The 21,882-nt window shown below is 32.2% G+C and overlaps 2 protein-coding genes, 1 long non-coding RNA gene and 1 other non-coding gene across 6 annotated transcripts; all 4 read right to left on the reverse strand.

Moving 5' to 3' along the window:
* Nucleotides 1-6,498: 6,498 nt before the first annotated feature.
* LOC145165621 (uncharacterized) lies at nt 6,499-9,476 on the reverse strand. Of its 3 annotated transcripts, none has more exons than XR_013740147.1 (5): nt 9,206-9,476; nt 7,880-7,982; nt 7,627-7,699; nt 7,501-7,549; nt 6,499-6,699 (listed from the first exon to the last, which is right to left on the reverse strand). It is a non-coding gene; the product is annotated as an uncharacterized LOC145165621 (long non-coding RNA). The 3 variants fall into 3 exon arrangements; XR_013740146.1 differs by having other exon boundaries at nt 7,627-7,724; XR_013740145.1 differs by having other exon boundaries at nt 7,627-7,982.
* Nucleotides 8,756-8,848, reverse strand: LOC145168112 (small nucleolar RNA Z105). The gene has a single exon (XR_013741699.1). It is a non-coding gene; the product is annotated as a small nucleolar RNA Z105 (small nucleolar RNA).
* Nucleotides 9,477-13,132: 3,656 nt separating the features above from the next.
* LOC145162307 (uncharacterized) lies at nt 13,133-14,653 on the reverse strand. The gene is made up of 4 exons (XM_079081490.1): nt 14,322-14,653; nt 13,908-14,004; nt 13,741-13,797; nt 13,133-13,566 (listed from the first exon to the last, which is right to left on the reverse strand). The coding sequence occupies exons 1-4, from the start codon at nt 14,624-14,626 to the stop codon at nt 13,267-13,269; spliced, it is 759 nt and encodes a 252-aa protein (XP_078937616.1). The 5' UTR covers nt 14,627-14,653; the 3' UTR covers nt 13,133-13,266.
* Nucleotides 14,654-16,681: 2,028 nt separating this feature from the next.
* LOC145163483 (uncharacterized) lies at nt 16,682-19,445 on the reverse strand. The gene is made up of 7 exons (XM_079082319.1): nt 19,413-19,445; nt 19,210-19,327; nt 18,839-19,119; nt 18,706-18,760; nt 18,196-18,618; nt 17,674-18,114; nt 16,682-17,595 (listed from the first exon to the last, which is right to left on the reverse strand). The coding sequence occupies exons 1-7, from the start codon at nt 19,443-19,445 to the stop codon at nt 16,682-16,684; spliced, it is 2,265 nt and encodes a 754-aa protein (XP_078938445.1).
* Nucleotides 19,446-21,882: the final 2,437 nt, after the last annotated feature.

Raw genomic sequence — 21,882 nt, forward strand, 5'->3', positions numbered from 1 at the left:
TTTATGGCATTTTTGTAAATAAATGGGAAAATTAAACACGAAGGTATGGTTCTGAAGAGATTATTCCCCCAAATCAATCGATGCCGCTCTCAAATCCCTCGATCGTCTTTGTCCGTCATCCCTCTTTCTCTTACAACTTCATCGTCGATCCTTCCCCAATCCAGAACCATCGTCTGACATCTATGGTTTCCTCCGTCAAATGTCTCCCCTATTCATTGAATCAGGGAAGGTGAAGTGTAACATCCGGATTCCCAGGTATCTTATTTTAGTTATTTATTTTGGGTTTTATGGAGGGACTCGGCGAGTAGACGCTCAGACTCGCCGAGTAGGATCGCGAGTTCTTGACTGGATTAATGACCGGACTCGACGAGTAGATACGTGGACTCGGCGAGTCCGCGCTGTAAAGTGAAACCCTAAATCCCCGGGCCTGTGCCCTATTTAAAGGCCTTTATGGCCTCCATTTGCGGCCAATGCACCCCAGAGAAACCCTAGAGAGAGCAGTGAGAGAGTTGAGAGCAAGAAGAGGCTAATACATCACTTTTGGTGTAGTCTTGCTAGAAGGAAGAAGGAAACACCCATCTGGAGCGTGAAGGGAGCTTGGATCTGGGCTAATCATCTTGAGAGTTCATCTCTGGAGGTATAATCCCTTCTATTTCGTGTTGATATGATAGATTTCATGATTTTAGGGTTTTTACCTCCATTTTATGTAAGATCTAGTGAGTATGAGGCCCCCTTTGTGTTAATAGCATCAGATCTGGATCATGAGAGGTCCATAGAGTCACTATCCCTCAGCTTTATGCAAGCAAATGAAAGATTGGGGACTAGGTTGCCATTTTTAGAGTTATTTCTCCATTTATGACTTGTTGTGGGTTGCATGCACGTAAAGGTTGCACCTTTACGTGACATTTGAACATTTGAAGGGTAGATCTGATATTTAGGGAAGCAGATCTGACCTTAGGAGGTCATTTGAGGATGAACATGGAGGCAACTCGCCGAGTCCATAAGTGGACTCGACGAGTCGAGTCGGGGTTGCCCCGCGATTCGTGACAGATGTAACCCGTCGAGTGGAAGGATGACTCGACGAGCCAAGAGAGGCTGAAAGGATTCAGAAGACCCGCATGGACTCGCCGAGTCGCCTTGTGCACTCGACGAGTCGGGTCAAAGTTGACCGTTGACTTTCGTTGACTTTAGGGTTCTGGTCAAGACTGATTCAGGAGAGTTCAGGGAAGGGTAGAATGGCCTTCTACCAAATCTGTAGAGATGAGATCATGAGTGAATATTGATCGGGGATGTTATCTGAATAATAGGAGGAGGCTAAGTCGGGACGTCGAGCTCAAGAGTTTATCCGATTTCATTGAGGTGAGTCTTCTCACTATACATTACCTAGAGTGGTATTTATGTGTAGACCAGAGGGTCTTGTATGCTATGTGTATATATATGAGTTATGTGCATTGTGTTATATGTATGCTATGTGTTGAATAGACCAGGCCGGAGGGCCCAACGATATAGACCGGACCGAAGGGTCCAACGACACAGACTGGATCGAAGGGTCCGGCGAGCTATGACCGGACCAGAGGGTCCAACGAGCTATGGGACTGGAGGGTCCCGCTGAGACACATCGACCGGAGGGTCGTATTGTAGCCTCGAGTGGCGTATGTGTTGCATGTGGTATTTTGGGGAACTCACTAAGCATTTATGCTTACAGTTGTTGTGTTATGTGTTTCAGGTACTAGCGAGGATCGCGGGAAGGCGCCGACATGATCCGTACACACTGAGAGGATTTATGTATTTGAGGATCTTGGGATTTGTTTATTGAGATAACATGTGTTACATTGGATTACTATGATATTTTATGAATGAGAGTATATTTTTAAAATGAAAAATTGTTTTGGAAATTTACGTTGTTACATGAAGACTACTAATTCATGGTCCTTATCCTCCGTATCGTCGATGGTGAATCCACGAGCTAAGAGATCGATGTCATTAGTTTTCATCTTCAATTGCGACAGTAGATTGCCAAATACTTGAATATTATATGATGGATCTTTGATAGCCGAAGTATCTGTAATCACGTCGTACAGATAGAGATCCCCACTGAAGATCGGACTCACACACATGCGCTGAAGATCGATGAAGGACCAAAGTTATTGTCGATTTTCAACAAAATCATCGTCGATTTCAATGAAATAACCATCAATTTCTAGCACAGGTGATCAAAATCACACACATAAAGTCGATTATTGCTCATCGCAACTCAGGTAAGTTCGATTACTATTCCTAGTTTTATGAATTTGAACTTTTGATTTTGCAGTTTTCTTTCACAAAAAACCTTGTGTGAAACAAAGTGTGCTCCTGTGTAACAATATCTCTAATGAAACTTCATCTTATGAGGAAGAATACTATGATGAAGTGTTTATTTGTTTATAAACACAATAATAAAACGTAATTACTGGTGGAGTTAAAAATACAATAACTCATATCTGTAAAAAGATAAAAAGGGGATCCACTTTCTGACTTGATTAAAAGACATAAACAATTCAAGTCAACCCTCTTATAACTGATCATTTTAGCAGGTTTCATCTTGCTTTTGGAAAAGCCGAACTTGTTTTGCTAATTACTCTTATTTGAAGAAAATAGATGTCAATAAACAAGATTATAAAATGAAAAAAGTAGTAAATCATGGAAGTCGACTGGAAAGGGTTTTAAATGATAAATGGATATGACAGATAACATGGTTAATTGGCTGAACATATATTCCAGATGCATATTTTTGATGTGGGGAACCTGAACTCTGAGTTTATGACTCAGACATGGTCAAAATCCCCAAAACAAAAAGGTTTTTCTTCATGTTTCCTGTCATACTTTTTTATATAGATATATAAATGCGTCATTTTATATATATCTTCATGGTTTTCTTTAATTGTTTCAGAATGGCTACAAAAAGCAACATTGATGCTCATAAATGCTGCAAGTGTAAGACTACCAAGTGCTTGAAACTGTAAGTTCAAATTTAATAATGGAGATATGACCACATTCTCTAAAGTAAAAAGTGTTATAGCACTTAGCAACTGAAGTTTGAGTCTTTTTAACACAACGATTTCTTTTTAGATATTGTGTTTGCTTTGTTGCTGAATCTTATTGTACTGAAGCTTGCTCTTGCAAAAAATGCTGCAATCTACTTGATTATGAAGATACAGTTGAAGTGGCATGTGAACAAGCAAAAGTGAGAAATCCACTTGCATTTTCCACCAAGGTTCATTCTCTTGATCAAGTCTATGATCTTTAAAACATGACTTTACATTAGTATTACAAATTACAATAATCCTACAATTTCACTTTCTCTATTTGATTTTTTTTGGAAATTACAATCTGATTTTGTTGATTTTGATTTAGATATATTTTCAATCATAAAAAATGGATGATGTCATAATGAAAGAGGAAAATAATTAAAAATGGATGATGTCATAAAAATAGATATATTATAACACACATATTTGAATCAAGACCAAGATTATTTGGTTTCCTTAGGAGAAATGAAGGTATATATGATCTAAAACTTTAATTGTGATTTACTGCAATTTGCTCATATGATAATCTGTTGGAAATAAATCGTAGTGCTTGAGATATCTTTTGGGTGTCCTTATGTTGTTTGAAGATGTGATAATCACTTTTGATAATCACAAGTGAATCACATATGAATTACATGTGATTCATATGTAAATCACAAGTGAATCATTTTACTTACTAATGCAATAACATGAATTCTTCATCATGAGGAAAGCTTTTCATTCTGCTCATTCAATGATGCGATTCTCTTTGATGAATCAGAAACTGTTAGAAGTAAATCATCTCTTTCTTCTGATAAAAGTTGAGATTCCTTTTGAATACCATGAATCCTTGCTTTAGAAGCTTCTAGAAGGTGGTTATTCGTATCCAACTCTTGCTCAAGGCTTTCGTATCTTTCCTTGATTAACTTTATTTTTTTACTCATGTACTTTGTGTCTATCTCTCTTTATATATATCATTTATCTTACTGTGTGTGTTTAACTGTGTCTGTGTTTCTTGATCCTAAATGCAGGCCTTACACAATATGTTGAAGGCGCGATTCTTTCAAACAAAATCCTCCCCTCTTGTTGTTGATGATCGGCCGAGCTTCAACATCTAAATGTTGAAGAATCAAGACTTGATAAGTGTATAAGGTAAACACAACAACACCTCAACTCTATGGAATTTGATCATAATCAATACTTGATAAAGTAATTCCATTCCTTTACATGATTCCACCATACCAATTACATGTGATTCACATGTAAATCACATATGAATTACATGTGATTCACATATGAATTACATGTGATTCACAAGTGAATCACAGAAGAATTACATGTGATTCACATGTAAATCACAAGTGAATCACATATGAATTACATGTGATTCACATATGAATTACATGTGATTCACATGTAAATCACATGTAATTCACATGTAAATCACATATGAATTACATGTTATACACATGTAAATAACATGTAATTCACATATGAATTACATGTAAATCATATGTAATTCACATATGATTCACATTAAATCACAAGTGAATCACATATCAATTACATGTGATTCATATGTAAATAACAAGTTAATAACATATGAATAAGATGTGATTCAAAAGTGAATCACATATGAATTACATGTGATTCACAACTGAATCACATATGAATTATATGTGATTCACATGTAAATCACAAGTATTTCAAATTATTAATTACATGTAATTCACATGTAAATCACAAGTGAATCACATATGAATTACATATGATTCACAAGTGAATCACATAAGAATTACTTGTGTATATGAATTACATGTGATTTACAACTGAATCACATATGAATTACATGTGATTCACAAGTGAATCACATATAAATTACATGTGATTCACAAGTGAATCACATATGAATTATATGCAATTCATATGTAATTCACATATTAATCACATGTAATTCAGATGTAAATTACATGTGCATTTTTGTGAGTGTTCTTGCATTAATCAAATTTTTTAATTTTCTTGTAGATTTTGAAGAATTTATGGAAAATATTGAAGAGGTGAAAAGTAATAAATTGAAGAAAATATGAAAATCTTGATATAAAGAAATGATAACAATGTGAATATTCGTAGCATTTTTTATTTTTTATTTTGTATCGAATAAAATACTTGTACTATTATGTTTATAGAATGATTAATAAAAATGAGATTTTTTATGATTTACTTACGAATATTATAGTATAAGAAACATGCATATATTCATTTGAAAAAAAATATGCATATATGCACCTAAACTGTTGATTTTTTTTGTTAACAAAAAATATAGTATTTTTTAAATATTTTAGTTTTTTTTATTTATAAATTTACTGATTTTTTAAAATTTATATTTTTTAAAAAAATACACATTTTTTTAAAAAAATTTGCAATTTTTCTTGAAAAAGTTGCACTTTTTTAGAAAAAATTGCAATATTTAGAAAAAAATGCAGTTTTTTTGAAAAAATGCAGTTTTTTAAATGCGGTATTTTTAAAAAAAAAATTGCAGAAAATTTCAAATTTTTTTAAAATTTATGCTTTCCAAAAATATTAAAAAATCTGCAATTTAAAAAAAAACGAAAATTATTATTTTTATATAAAAAAATCCAAAATTTTGTTTTACAATGTTAATTTGAGAGTTTTTTATTAATATTTGCAATAAGACAAAAAATTAAGTTGGATTGGTATGGTGACGATCATGCCTTTAATGAATTAGTTTTAATCCAACGCTCCACTTTTAGTTCTCGGGTTCTCGGGAAAGTATGAGTTTTCAACCGATCTCTCTCTCTTTCTATATATATATATATATATATATATATATATATATATATATATATATATATATATATATATATATATATATATATATATATATATATAGGGTTGAGATCGGTTGAGAACTCATAGTTTCCCGAGAACCCGAGAACTAAAAGTGGAGCGTTGGATCAAAAGTAATTCATTAGGACATGATCGTCATCTTACCAATCTCATTTAATGTTTAATTTTTTGTGTTATTTAACATATTAATATAAATGTCTAAAAATTTACATCATAAATCAAATTTTCATATTTTTTTAAAAATAGTATTTTTCGTTTTTTTTAAATGCAGATTTTTTAATTTTTTATAGAAAACATGAAATTTGGAAAAAAAATTGAAAAATTATTTTTTTTAAAAAAACTGCAATTTTTTTTAAAAAAAATTGCATTTTAAAAAAAAAACTGCATTTTTAAATAAAAAAACTACAGTTTTTTTCAAAGAAAGTTACATTTTTTTTCAGAAAAAACTGTATTTAAAAAAAAAAACTCCAATCTTTTTTAAAAAACCTGCATTTTTTTTAAAAGAAAGCCAATTTTTATGTACATATGTGCATATTTTTTCAAATGCACATATGTACATTTCTTATACTATAATATTCGTAAGTAAATCACAACAAATCTCATATTTATTAATTAATCTATAAACATAATAGTACAAATATTTTATTCGATACAAAATAAAATATAAAAAATAAAAAATGTTATAAATTTCAAAGCGTTTTCATGTCTTCGTGTCAATATTTCCTTATTTTCTTCAATTTATCATTTTTCACCTCTTCAATATTCACCATAATTTCTTCCAAATCTACAAGAAAATTAAAAAAAAAATTTATTGATGCGAAAGCACTCACAAAAATACATATGTGATTTTCATGTGATTAACATATGAATCACATGCAATTCACATATGAATCACATTTACATATGACATCATATGTAAATCACATGTGATTTATATGTGAATCACATGTGAATTACATGTGAATCAAATGCGATTCACATGTGAATCACATATGATTTACATGTGAATCACATGTGATTTATATGTGAATTACATGTGAATCATATGTAATTCATATGTGAATTACATATGAATCGCATGTAATTCATATGTGATTTACATGTGAATCGCATGTAATTCATATGTGATTTACATGTGAATCACATGTAATTTATATGTTAATTATATATGATTTACATGTGAATCGAATGTAATTTATATGTGAATTACATATGAATTACATGTAATTCATATGTGATTTACATATGAATCACATGTAATTCATATGTGAATTATATGTGATTTACATGTGAATCGAATGTAATTCATATGTGAATTACATGTGATTTTCATGTGGTTAACATATGAATATGTACATATATACGTAATTCATATGTAATTCACTTGTAATTTACATGTGAATCACATATTATTCATATATGATTTACATGTGATTAATATGTGAATCACATGTGATTTACATGTGAATCACATATGATTTACATGTGAATCACATGTAATTCACATGTAAATATATGAATCACATCCAAATTAATACAATAGATATTATATACTACAAAAAAGATAATAATTGAGACTACACACCTGGAATCCAAATTAATGTGAGGGGATCCACATACAATTCATAAAGAAGCTGTAGGAGAACATAAAACTTGTTCATAAAAATCATTAAAAAAACTAAGAAATATGAAATTAATTGAGACTACACACCTTGAATCCAAATTAATGAACCATTGCATTGACATCAGGCTTTTTTTAGCATTTCCAGAATATCAAGAATAACCTTCAAACGACTTATATGAATAAGGCTTCAAATAACAATATTACAGCAACAACAAAAGTCAAAATGAGCCTATATTAGGAACCAAGGTTATAAAACAGTGGGAAATAGCAATATATTACCATTTGACACAAAAGCATGTGCATCCCACATAATTTATTAGCCAATACGTGTTTGGCTTACCTTAATTTATGACATTCAACTTGTAGGTGAATGACCTGCTGTGAATTACCTGCATCTGCATATGCATCCAATCCATCTTCAGATGAACTATCCTTCTCAGAATCTGCATAATATCAACATCATCAAATAAATATTACAAAACTACTGAAAATGTTGTTTATGACTTAAGAAATAAGAATGAAATTAATATAAAAAGTTGCCACTTGAAGATGAACCAGAATCGGATCTTCAATAATGATTAAAGAATGTCCATTTCTGATAATTTTGACCTAAATCATAAAATCATGCTGAAACCCTAAATAATTAGAAATTCAGGTTTGAACGCATATCCAAACAACCCCAAGATTCAATAACAGAAAGCCTAGATGATAAATTTCGGTTCAAATTGGTAATAAATAATTGAAGAAATTAAAAATTAGAAATATAATACTATATAATAGCCTGGAAAACTTATAAAATAAACACTTTTTTTGCAGTAAATTCTTAGGCAGTATGACCAAAATTTTACAAATACAATGACCAAATACTAAAATCAATAAAAAAGAAAATGCTATTTTTATATAAAAAAAAGTGTTATTTTTATTTTCAATAGGGTAGGTTGAAGAAAAAATGCAACAAAAATTTAAGATTTAAAACAAAATAGTGGCTCAAAAGTGCTTGAAAAATAATCACAGGTTATCCCTCATAGTTGTAATGATATGAGAGAGATTGTGTTCATCACCATTGCCACTTTTTAACCTCTGTTTCACCTCATTCTTAAAAATCACAACATAATAATTCAATTCATGTTCAAGAAACTAATCATCAACACATACTTAAAAGCGTACAGAAATCATTCGAAAGAATTAATAGTACAAAAAATGACGAAAATGATATTCAGAATGAGTAGGAGGTTAATTGTTCAATCACTTCGCATAATTTATGCTTCAGAAGACATTGTCAAATAAACTTTCATCATCATTATGCCAATTTCACCGATTTCAAACGAGTTATATCAAAAAACAGATCTAAACAAGAACGAAAAGATAATCAGAAGCAGAACGAAAATCATTTAACGAATTATGAAGGTAATTGAAATCATGAAATTTACCTGTAGGAATGATTCTAGCAGATCATGTGTTTACAGAAAATTGGTGTAAACTAGAACTATGACATCACTCTAAACGCTAATCGTCCCTAAATTTGAGCATCATTCGATTAAATGCACAATCAGTGATTTCAATCACAAAGTTTTCCAGATTCGAACAATGTGAAAAAATCGCAATCATTAAACTACAAATTATACACAAACAAAATGTGAATTCATGAAAGGAATCGAGAGGAAACCTCAATGGCGGATTCTAACGAGTATGCCTGATAATTTCATCAATAGGAGATATGTACCGACGGTTATTCGTATTGGTAACTGGAGAGAAGTAAAGACACGAAATCGTTCACCATAACTGATCGATCTACAACCCTATAGATCCGACGATCACTGCCGAGAGAGGGAAAGAAGAAGCAGACGTCACGACGGGAAATCATACAGATCTTGATGGATCGAATGTTTGAGCGAGAGAGGAAAAAGGGGAGGAAAGAGAAATAGATGATTTTTTTATCAGATATTAAATTTCTGATATGATTTAGGTATATTTGTATTTCCTATAATACCCCTAGTTCAATTAATTGAGATACCCATCGTTCTTATTTTTCCAACTTTTTTTACTAAAACGCCACCTTGCATCTCGACCCTTCTTTTTTTTGATCTAACGTTCCACTTTTAGTTCTCGGGTTCTCGGGAAACTTTGAGTTCTCAAATGATCATTCCTCTCTCTCTCTAGCTCTCTCTCTCTCTCTCTCTCTCTCTATATATATATATATATATATATATATATATATATATATATATTACGAAATTTGGACATTAGCCAAATTAATTTGCAACCATAAAGATCTTTTTTGTTATTTTATCAAATTTTTTTAGAAATAGAACCGGAAGTACCTTTTACATTTATCAAATAAACAAGATAATACATAAAACATGTGAAACATTAAATAAAATAGTCTTTATTTTATTTAACTCATAGTTAATTTATGGGTCGTTTGATAGTTGCTAACTCAGTTAAAGCTAACTGAGTTAAAAGTTGATTGGGTTAGAAGTTATGACTGAGTTAACTTCTGACTGAAATTTGATGTTTGATTTTGCATCTGATTGACTATGCAAAATGACTATATTACCCTCAAACAACATTTTCTATAATAATTCTGTTATGATTTACCATTTAATTTACAACATTACATTTTTTACTCGGCACATAGATATAAAAAAAACAATTTAGATAATTAATTGATCTAAAACAATATTAAATCATTACTATATATATGAAAACCAAAAAATCTACATGTAACATTTTCTTTTATAATCGTGTTTTCAATTGCTTTATATTGATCTTTCACGTCATTGTTTTTTAGTGATATTTATTGATCACTGTTACAAAACAAGTACTAATAACACCAATCTTGTTCAATCTTTACATAATCACCCTCACAATGTTTATCTATATCACCATTTTTTATGTTACATATATTTGAAATCCACTCTCATTGCAACGAGGGGAATAATGATATTTGTGCCAAAGGCAATCCAAAGACGGACAAAGAAAGCATACTCTGTGACTATTTTGATGATGCACCGGTATGAAAATATCATTGAAAAAGATGAATGAAAGCAAATCAGAAGTAAAAAACGATTGAAAGTTGTGGAGAAAGAAAAAAACGATTGCAAAATAGTATGGAAAAAGAAAAAACATCACACCTGAAAGAAGAAAGAAGAAGACGGAGGCGGAGTTGTGCGTCTTCTATTCACTCGTCTTGCGTTGAGATGGGTAGGGCAAAACGGGCATCTTGGAATTTGTTCCCAGTCCTTGGTATTTTAGTTGTGGACCGAGTTAGGAAAAATCAATGGACCGAGTCCTCACTTGTTGACCGAGTCCAAGATTTTTAATGAATAACAAACATGCTAAATGATTTTTTTGGACCGAGTCAATATTTGGATTCAATCGGAAGCTATAACAAACAGGCCCTTAGAAGACACGACAACGTTATGTCAATATCGTGTAAATTTCGTTAATTTTTGAGCTCGACATGATAGTCATTTTTTCTTTACAATACACATAAACATAAATTCCAATTTTAGTTTTCTTCCAATTTTTTCCGTATCATATATTCTTGTCGTGTGATGGATTAACCGGAGGGAGTGGTGCGGTTTCAGACTGCAGTTTTGCCACCGTGGCAGCCGAACACCGCCCCTCCGGTGCGGTAAAGGTGTGGCTAAGGCCGCAGTGCGGCAATGGAAGGAAGCAATGGTTTGTGATTGGCTGCCGTTCCAAATGCTCGTTTTTCAAACTTTTTTTTAACTAACTATATATAAGGTTTTTAAGATACGAAAGGGAAGCTACTTGAGGCTAGGAATTGAAATACTTTCAAAAATTCGAGTCTGGGTTTGTTAACAATGGAGGAAATCAGGCAGCAGGAGCTGCGAGAAAGAAGACATCCTATTTTCTGAATTTGGCATAATAGGTCCCTGGAGTTTGGTCTACGAACTAGAAAAAAATCTTGCTTAACTTCTCTCTACATAATTAGTTTCAGAAATGACACAATCCACCCTTGACTTATAAATCCCAATTATTTATTAAACAAAAAAAAAAAGCCAAAGTGTGGCACCACTCCTTGTGTGTGGTATGAAACCACATTTTTGTGGTAAATGGTGACGTGACGCCTACATGACACTGCGGTTTCATGAGGGAGTGTGACACCACGCCCTCCGACCTAATACATTGCCTTGGGATATAACTTGAAGAAGCGTCTTAAAGTTATTTGATTCGATTGTTTTTAAAATATTCTTAAGTGTGTATATATATATATATATATATATATATATATATATATATATATATATATATATATATATATATTAGAAAAACATCAATTCAGCATGTATCTCGTGGGTAACAGTTACAAAAAAATGAGAACTGAAATTGGTGATAATCGGTTGCATACTTTAGGAATCGAAATTGGAACTAGTTACATCTGTTCCGGCCCCATAATCGTTGGTTCTAGAGTGCTTTCGGTTCAAGCGTTGTCAAATAGTACAGCCCAACCAAAGATTGAGGGTTTAATACTCGTTCTTGATGAAGGATGTAGATTTACAAATTGAGTAATGAGCACAACTATAAGCTTTTCCAAAAAATTAAAAAGTAAATAGATATATGACTATATTAATATTTTTATAGTTTTATCAATTCGCATAATAAAATGTTCTAAACCGAACTGTAAATTGGTTGGTTTAAATCGAATTTAAATTTAGTTTGAACTATTTGTAACCATATTTTGAAATTGGAAATTGTTGAATTGGTAATAGGGATGGGCTTTTTGAACCGGTTTGGAACCGGAACCGATTTTGCTAGATTTTATGAACAAGAACCGGACTATAGATGCCTGTTTTCCGGTTATTTTTATTGAATGTAACCTGTTTTGTGATTTGCCACAAGAATAGCAATGTGCTTTCTACGTTTGTGGGGTTATAAGAAATGCGATGAAGGACAATGTTTAAAAATGAATATTTGAGTAGTTATCTTAATTCATATAATAATTTGTTTAAAATTTGAGATAATGGAGTAAATTTCTAGTCACTTCAAAAAAACAGTTTCTTTGAACATTTTTTCTCCAAACAATATGCAGTGATAATGGAGATAGACAGATAGTCATAATCATCGAAAAACTTTTTCTTTCTTAACTTACTTGTTCCATCACTTTATCCCATCACACACTTATCTCTTTGCTTTTAAACTTTCATGCCCACGAGTAAGATTTAAAAGACCTTAACATACAAAGATGTTTATAAAACTATATTCTAAAATCCAAATTCAAGAAATAGCAACACACTTTCCATTTATTTGTTTGATATGGCATCCTACTTTCATTTCTTTCAATTACAACATTTTTCTTTTGATTTTTTTTTTCTTATTAAGGCAAAAAAAAGGCATTATACAGGAATGTAACACATGAATTTCATAAGCTTTGAATTGGTCATGAAGAATGTAACTGAGTATCTAATGTACATAAATGGGTTCATGATGAATAGTAACTGAATATGTAATGGATATTAAGGTTGCTGAACTAAGCTCTTAATGAATATTAAGGGTTGATGAATGTAGAGGCTAATGAATATTATAAGCAGTTCAATCCAAGGTTGAAGGCTACAATAACTCAGAATTCAAAAAGACTGAAAACTGATCGATTATCACCACAGAGAAACAGATTCAAATACACATTATATAGAGATTTAGGTTTGAATGATAACACCCCCAAAATGCCCCAACAACACCATTTTTACAGAATTGCCCCTTCTATTGCTTATTAGCAGTTATCTCGGTTGCTATGATATCTTGGATCATACGTAGCCTTTTTTTTCGATCTTGTTGGAGCAAAAAAATCTGAGCTGTTTTCTTGCTTTTGAACAGATTATCTTCCAATTTTACAACATGACTGAACCTTAATTCGTAAAATGAAACCAACTCATGAATAGCTTTAACCAAATCTTTCTGCCAATCCATTGTCCCTGAAGTGGAATCAAGATCGACACTTTTACTGATACTGTTACTCTCAGATATTGAACATGGGATCGATGAGGTTTTTATATGCTTCATCTGAAAAGGGAAAAAAAATCACCAACCCCTTAAATTTATTTCTAAAACAAGTGAACCTTAGTGACGATTTACCATTGACATGGGCATCACCAAATATGATCGATGAGGTTTTTATATGCTTCGTCCTGGATGATGATGTAAACAAAGAACCAAAATATGATCGCAAGTACTTACTTTTGATGAAGAAGATAAGAATTCTTCAAAATCTCTGTTAAGCTCTCTGGACAGAATCTATCAAATCAGTTCCCCATGTTATTAGAGAGAGAGAGAGAGAGAGGAGGGTTTTTTCAATAAAAGACCTTACATTTTCACCTTTAATAATCAGGTGTTAATAGGAATACCTTTTCTGGGTTGACGAGCACATTAATGCCAGATACAGCAGTCTCTAAACCAAGCTTTACCTTCGCAGCCCATTTTTTTAATTGAGTGCACTGTTTGCTGGAGTACAAAAGACTATGTTAAGAAACCCCATTGCACACCTCTCAGCCAAACAGGAAAAAGAACCCTAATCTAACCATTCCCATTTTAAAAGTTGATTCATTTCTTGTGATTTGAAATCCATAGTCTTGGGTTTCTCAGTCCTTCGCCGTTATCTCGTTTTACTTCGTTTTTCCGACTATTAAGAAAAATTGCATTCTGTGTTTTCAAATAGCGAAAATGGTTGCTGTATTACTTCTTTTGTATCATCAAACCTGATTCTGGACAATAATAAGTAACTAAAAGGGGGAAATCGAAGAGAAGAAAGATAAACTTACCAGTGCTCAATCACGATCGTCTTTGAACCATTTACGCCGTTAGACGGTGGATCTTCTGCTGCTGCTGCTTCTTCTGTTGTTTTAGGTTTTGGTTGTGGCTTCTCTTTGGAACCGGGCTTAGCCTTTGTATCAGGCTTCTCCATGGAGCTGAGCTTAGCCTTCTTGATCTTCGGCGCCGCCTCAAGCACCACCTTCGCAACCCCTTGGCTCGCTTGGCGCGTCGATCTTCGAGTCGCTCTTGTTGACTTGAGATTTTTGGAAGCGATGTCTGCTTTCCCGTCATTTTTACGCTTCGACGGCGCCATTGATGATGACAGAGGTTAGTGGGGGGTGGGGGGGGAGCGAGAGGATCTATAGTGGCTAAGGTCTTATGGAAGAGTATGAGAGAAGTATCTATTTTCTAATTTCCCGCGCACTTTTATTATTATTATTATTATTTAGGGAAAAATACAAAACTATCCATTTTTCCTAATTACTTATCAAAAAATAGCCAAAAATAGCTCACAAAAGAGTAGTCAACTTTTGGTTGACTACGGTCAACACCCGTTGACTACTCTTTTCTCCTAATGGACTACTGTTTCAAGGGACCGTTTACTTTTTCGTGACCCATTAGCCTAAAGTATATAATAATTTTTTTTTCAGATTATGTCATTTTTCTATTGTTTTCTTTTGTTTGGCTACGTTTTTCTCTCAATGGAACACCCGAAGAACAACCAGGTTTGTCTACTTTTCTTAAAAATTTTACCGTGTTTGTGATTAGGAGTAGGTTTTGTTTATGGGAATAAATTTTTCTTTGAAAAAAAAAAATATAAAACCGTAGGTTTCATATGAAACCTACGGTGTACAAGTGCCCAATGCACTGTTTGTGCAGTGTCGACTTGTACACCGTAGGTTTCATATGAAACCGTACGGACGTTTTTTTTTCGTTTTTTTTAAATGGTATCAATAGAATAGGAATTGGATGTATTTTGTTGTGGTATAAATTTTTTTTTTTTTAAAAAAAAAGGGATGCTGTAGCTTTTTTTGCGAAAATCGTAGACTACGGTTTGGGAAACCGTAGGTTTCGAGAGGAAACTGTAGGTTTTAAAAAACCTACGGTTTTGAATGTCAAAAATGAAAAAAAAAATTATACAAAACGCGAAACAGTAGACGAAATGGCGAAACAGTAGGCGAATCTCGAAATCTACGGTTTCGTGGGCTATTTTTGGCCATTTGCTAATTTTTGGCTAAAAATTGATAATTACCTTCTTAATTTGGCTAGATTAGTAATTAGGCCTATTATTTAAAGGTTGCTAAAGAGACATCTCATACTATTTATACAACCCATAATAGATAATTTTTTGACTTTTTAACAATGATTATTATTTATTATTCTAAATTGTTATGAAATATTAGTTTGTAAATAAATATTGAACTTCTCATTTTTACCATAACTCTCTATCATTACTTAGCATTAGTAACAATCATTTTAATGTGTTTTATGAGTGTAATAATGCACCATCATAATGTGCATTCATCTTTCATCTTATTTTGGTTGTATAAATATGACTCATATGTATTAGAAAGTTCTCTTCACTCTCATGTCTTACTTTACTCTATAATTTATCTTGTTATTTGATCATATTTTATAACATAAATAACTATTTTTGTTATCTTTTATTTTAAATAATATTTTATAACAAAAAATTAACAAATATATATATATATATATATATATATATATATATATATATATATATATATATATATATATATATATTTATCTTATGTACGTATTTTTTTTCTCTATTGGAACAACTTTTTGTTTTATGATACTATAAAAATAATAAACACTATTAATAAATATATTTATAAAGTTTGTTCTAATTAATTTACGTATATACTTACAGGACTACTAGTGTTTAAACATTTTCATCAAATTTATAATCTAATTATTATATAACTATATAATTATTGTTTGTTATTTCCAAATAATCATATTTATTAACTTTTTATTTTAAATGATATTATCTAATAATTAAAAATAAATAAATACATAAACACAAAAATGTGAGACAAACTTTAATCATTCAATAATCATCTAATTTAAAAAATATTCAAATACGATACACAAATAATATTATTTAACAATCCTCTATAGTTATAAATCCACGATTATGAGGTTTTAACTGTCTATAAAATTGTAGACGTGACATAAACATCGTTTCCCATCCAGCTGCACACGGGGCTATGTGGCGGATCCAATAAGCCGAAATTGTAGGCATCGGACAATTTTCTTTTAGTTGTACCATAACATAATAATCACCATGTACAAGTGAAATCGTAATAATCCGATGGTACAAAAAAAAATTCCGGACCATTCAAAGAGGATAGAGAGTTAGGGAACCATGCTCGGTTAAGAAAGTAAGGACCACACCAAACATGTTGGCAATCAGAATACTCGTTTCAGGCATAAGCATCCGATGTTTCTTTGGTGAACGAGATCCAAAGAAATACAATGAAGTCCACAGTTCATGGACTCCATCTATGAAAACCATAGCGTATGCATCGGATGCACTCTGTAACTCGTGTACCATTTGTTTTCGAACGTAGAGCAACTGATCTTCGCCATACCCGAGACAAACATATATTGCTCGAAATCCGCAATGTCCATCACCCTCAACATTTTGTATACGTGAGACGTATGGATGAAACACGAGTGGAATTTCATCCATTAATAGATGAATGTAGCATGACTGAGGCTCTTGTTTCGAATCCAGAAATTTATTTAAGCCTGGAATTGTTTCATTCGAGTCTGGAATTGCTTCATTCAGGTATGGAATTGCTTCATTCATGTCTGTAATTGCTTCATCAAATTCTAGAATTGCTTCATTCATGTCTGGAATTACGATTACATATGAACTATGTCTTTCGGGTTCCTTGTTCATCCATGTTGAATTCAATCCATCATATTTTGATGTGGTTGAATAGCTACGTCTTCTGGGAGCTTGATTTGTAGAATCAACTCGTTTTTGTTGTTGTTTCTTCAAGTTTGGTCGTCCACGAGTATTTTTTTGAATTGCGGGTTCCTTAATGCGTGTTTTACTTGGTAGGAAGATATCTCTTAGCTTTCTTATCATACTTTTTTTTCCTGCTATTGACTGTTGATAGAACTTTTCTTTAATCATTTCTAAATCATCCTCACAATGAATATCCTCATTTGCTACAGAACTTGACTCTGATAAATCAAGCTTTCTCCAGAATATATCTATCGAATCTAATGGAATATACTCACCTGTATTAAAATACCATTAATATATAAAAATTCAATATATTAATTAAATTTAAAAAAATATTTGTTGAATATACTCACCCGAGTTCAAGTAAATTGATAACATGCAAGCACATGGTAAGCCACAATTATGTTGTAGTTTACAACCACAGTTTGATGAGTCAATTTGATTTTCACTCAACCAATAAAGTTCCCCAACTAGTTTATCGAAAGCTTCATGTGACACTGAACCCCACAATAATCTAAAACATGGCAAGTCGTGTTCCCGTTTACGAACAATTCTATTCTTTTCAAGACTATCATGTATCGATGGAAGTTGAGACCTCACAAATCGATCAAGACAACCAATAAATTTATCAAGAGAAGAATTTGTGCCATCCAAGTACTTCTTTAGATTTGAATGTGCACTCTCAACTCTATTTGTAGTTCGTTGTCCAAAGTTGAGATGTTGATCGATCCAGACTAAGACAAACATTTCCTTGTATTTGTTTAACCAAACTTCATCCAGATAATTTAAAACATCTGCAATTATATAAATGTTATTTATCTATAAAAATAATCTAAAATCATAAATAATTAGTTAGAAAATAAGAAGATTTGTACCTTGATATTTTCTCAACATCGATTGGAGTGTTTTGTAGTTTTCATTGTACATTATCCATGTTGGAGAGTCAACAAGTACAGTCCACATTAAACGAAAGGATTTCCACTCAGTGTCTATCTTGAATGTACTCCTCCAACGCTTTCTAATATCTTCAGTAATGTGCCATCTACAAAGTAATTGAGTGACACCGGGGAAAACTTGTTGACATGCGTTCATCAATGCCAATTCCATGTTTGTGGCAATAACGCGTGGGCGCATGCACTTGTCTAGTGTGGACTTTAGACACGTTAACACCCAATTATAGTTCTCCTCCTTTTCATTAATTATAAAAGCAAAAGCTATGCTAAATTTCTTGTTGGTTGAAGTTGTGCCAACAATCTGAACAAAAGACATACCATATTTGTTGCTCTTGGATGTTGCATCTATAATCAAAACGTGTGGAAATACCTTCCATATCTTCAACTATTGTGGATGAATGAAGAAAAGATTTTCCAATTCATTTGAAATACTGTTTACGGAGAACTCCGTAACAAAATATTTCTCGTTCAAAATTTCCATTAGAACCTACATTTAAATACTGTTAATTAATAAAAATTCAATACATAAATTAAATTTAAAATACTACTTGTTGGATATACTAACCTGCATTGGAGTTTTTCCATAATTTCGGGACGAGCGAATCTTGAGACGCTCATTGTATATGGTTTTTAGTGTAGAAACATTATTCTCGTCGCACTCCTTTAATATCGAGAGTATGTCATGTGGTGAAACATTCTGATTTGTCAAGTCAGCCACCAATTGTTTCTTGTGTTCTTTCAACCGCATAGCAAAAGCATGTCCCTCCATATATTCTGCAGGTGGATGATTATGTAGATCACATATCACCATGAGGGTCCAACCGTCATATTGTTTGATATACGAACCTACCAATTGAAAGTTACAATTGATTTTTTTGGTTCTAGAATTTTTAATTGTTGATTTGCTTTCGTATTCACGACCTCGGTCACAAATACGTGTGATATAAGACACCACGCCATTTTCTGTCTTTGATCTTCTCATCACGATTACATAACCAATAGAGAATGCAATGTTTTGCACCCATTCCATCAACTCATCACGAGACTCAAATACCTATTTTTTTTTTAAAAAAAAAAACTTTGTTAACAAATTGTAACACAATGATAAAAAAATGTTAATATCATGATAAATATAATACCCGCGTGGTAGAAAACGATGAAGTTGCCGTCATGTTCTCAACGCCTTCATTTGAATTATTTCCATTCGGTTTCCATATTTTTTGTTAAACACTGCACTATATATATATATATATATATATATATATATATATATATATATATATATATATAATACTAATTTAAAAATAAATATGTTTTATAAAAATATTAGTGTAAAAAACGTGATAGTCCAAGTGCCCATTTTATTAAGGGGGTGTTTGGATAGGAAAAAAAGAGGTGCTTATTGCTTATTCCCACAATAAGCTAACTTTGAGTGTTTGGATAAAATCCAGCTTATTAAGCTAAATAAGCTAATTTTAATAATCATCTCTTCCCATGCTTATTGCTTATTCCCACCACAAATAAGCTAATAAGCAATAAGCTAATAAGCTAATCCAAACACCCCCTAAAAATGTGTTAGCCCATATGTAAACCCAATCTAGACACCATATAAATACAACAAAAACCTTAAAATTCGTTAGCCACCACTCAAAATCCATCGCCTCTTTTGTCTCTCTTTTTCACTCGACTCTTTCACATGAATCAACCTCCTGTTCTTCCTCTTTTCTTTGTATCTTAAAACACTGGTTTCGAGGTCGACCACTGCTGTCGTCTCTTTCCCTCCGTCGTCTCCTCCGATTATTCCTTCATACGGAATAATTCAACGAATCCATGGTTGCTGCCATCGCATATGGTCTTGACAAGAACAAAGGTATTGACCATGGTGATGGAACCTCCGATTCTCGACAGAACTCTCCCTTCTTCACTCTCACGCTCATCGTCGGTATACCACCGTCGGACCACCGGTGGCGGTGAAGGTGGCGGCATTATGATAAATACTTCAAAAGTTGATTTCAGATTTGGAATAGATTATTTACCTTGATTTTGGTTTGTTCACTGTTAATTTGTGTTATCAGTCTTATAAATTAAGAATTTTTTTTAAACAAAGTGGTTAGTGGTTAATTATGAACAAGTTTCAATATAATCAATTTAATTCTTATTAAAGACACATTCTTCAAAAAATGGTTAATGGTTGCTTAATCGAAATTTATGATTGGTAAAAAAACAATTCACCCTGAAAGAAAAAAAAAAGTTGAAATGTATAAAATTATTATCAATATGTCGGGTTTGAAATGTTAGTTTGACTTAAAAGATTTAAAAGCTAAAGTTGTCATTTTGTTTTTTTATAAGGAACTAAATTGTAAATTGTCCAAATATGTTTCTTTGTTGAATCTTAGGCAGTTAAACGTAAATCTCAACTACAAAAATCCATATTTCCAATACAAAAAGCTATTTGACTTTTAAATTAGGTGTATAAAGGTGTCATAATAACAACATCCTTTAAAAAAGAATTACAAATTTATCCATTTTGTCTAGGCTTGAGGGGTCACTTAGCCGCACCTTTTTGTCTATTACATGATTGCCACAACTTTTTAGGCCAGTGGTTTTATGTCAACGTTACATGTGATTGTCACACCTTTGAATGTGGACTAGGGATGAAAGTGGGTCCAAATCCAGACCGGATGGACCCGGACCTGGAAAACCCGAAACGGGTTAACGAGATTTTATAAAACCGGCAACCAGACTGGTATATAGGAACCAATTCTGGTTCGGTTCTGGGTACGGTACCATGTAAAGTGGGTCTAGAACCGGAAAACCTAGAAACATCAAAGTGAGTAGGTTGGAACCGGATAAAGTGGGTTTAGAACCGGAAAAACCAGAATGTTTTGGTAATTACTTACTACTTAGTGGGTTGAACTTTAAAAAATTTCATATTGATATCCCGACTTTGGGGGACTGTAACTCATTGAATATGAAACCAAAATTGATAAAATTATAGTCTAAAATCATGTACAAACTCTAAACTACACTCTGGAAAAAACCGCATGTCAATCCGACTTTAAACGAATGAGATATGCACGTGTTAACATTTTCATAGAATACAAAGTACAAAAACAAATAGCTGAAAAGTTGAAAATTTTCAGTTTTGATATCCTGATTTCGGGGGACTATAAATCATTGAATATTAAACCAAAAATGACAAAATTATAGTCTAAACTCATGCACAAACTCTAAAATACAAGTTGGAAAAAACCACATGTCAATCCGACTTCAAACGAATTAGATATGCATGTTTTAAAATTTTCACAGAATACTAAAAAACTAAAAACTTTTAGCTTTGATATCTCGACTTTGGAGGACTGTAAGTCAATGAATATAAAACTAAAAATGGAAAATTTATAGTCTAAAATCATGTACAAACTCTAAACTACACGTTGAAAAAAACCGCATGTCAATCGGAGTTGAAACGAATGAGATATGCATATTTTAAACGTTTCACAAAAACCGGTTCCGACCCTAAAAGTGGTTCCGAATCCTAACACCGGTTCCGGTTTTTAGACCCGGTTTACCAGGACCCGATGGAACCAAACCCGGATTACCTGGAACCTG

Source organism: Lactuca virosa, chromosome 3 (genome assembly GCF_052849685.1).
Source record: "Lactuca virosa cultivar CGN04683 chromosome 3, Lactuca_virosa_CGN04683_v6, whole genome shotgun sequence".
Lineage (NCBI taxonomy): Eukaryota > Viridiplantae > Streptophyta > Magnoliopsida > Asterales > Asteraceae > Lactuca > Lactuca virosa.

Excerpts from the sequence above, each read along its gene's own strand:
- LOC145163483 (XM_079082319.1), bottom strand. The coding sequence starts at position 19,445 with ATGACGGCAACTTCATCGTTTTCTACCACGCGG. Across the intron at positions 19,328-19,412 it reads CATCGTTTTCTACCACGCGG|GTATTTGAGTCTCGTGATGA; the intron begins GTATTATATTTA and ends AAAAAAAAATAG. Across the intron at positions 18,761-18,838 it reads ATGGAAAAACTCCAATGCAG|GTTCTAATGGAAATTTTGAA; the intron begins GTTAGTATATCC and ends ATTTAAATGTAG.
- LOC145162307 (XM_079081490.1), bottom strand. The coding sequence starts at position 14,626 with ATGGCGCCGTCGAAGCGTAAAAATGACGGGAAAGCAGACATCGCTTCC. Across the intron at positions 13,798-13,907 it reads TGCTCGTCAACCCAGAAAAG|ATTCTGTCCAGAGAGCTTAA; the intron begins GTATTCCTATTA and ends CTGATTTGATAG. Across the intron at positions 13,567-13,740 it reads TCTTATCTTCTTCATCAAAA|ATGAAGCATATAAAAACCTC; the intron begins GTAAGTACTTGC and ends TTCCCTTTTCAG.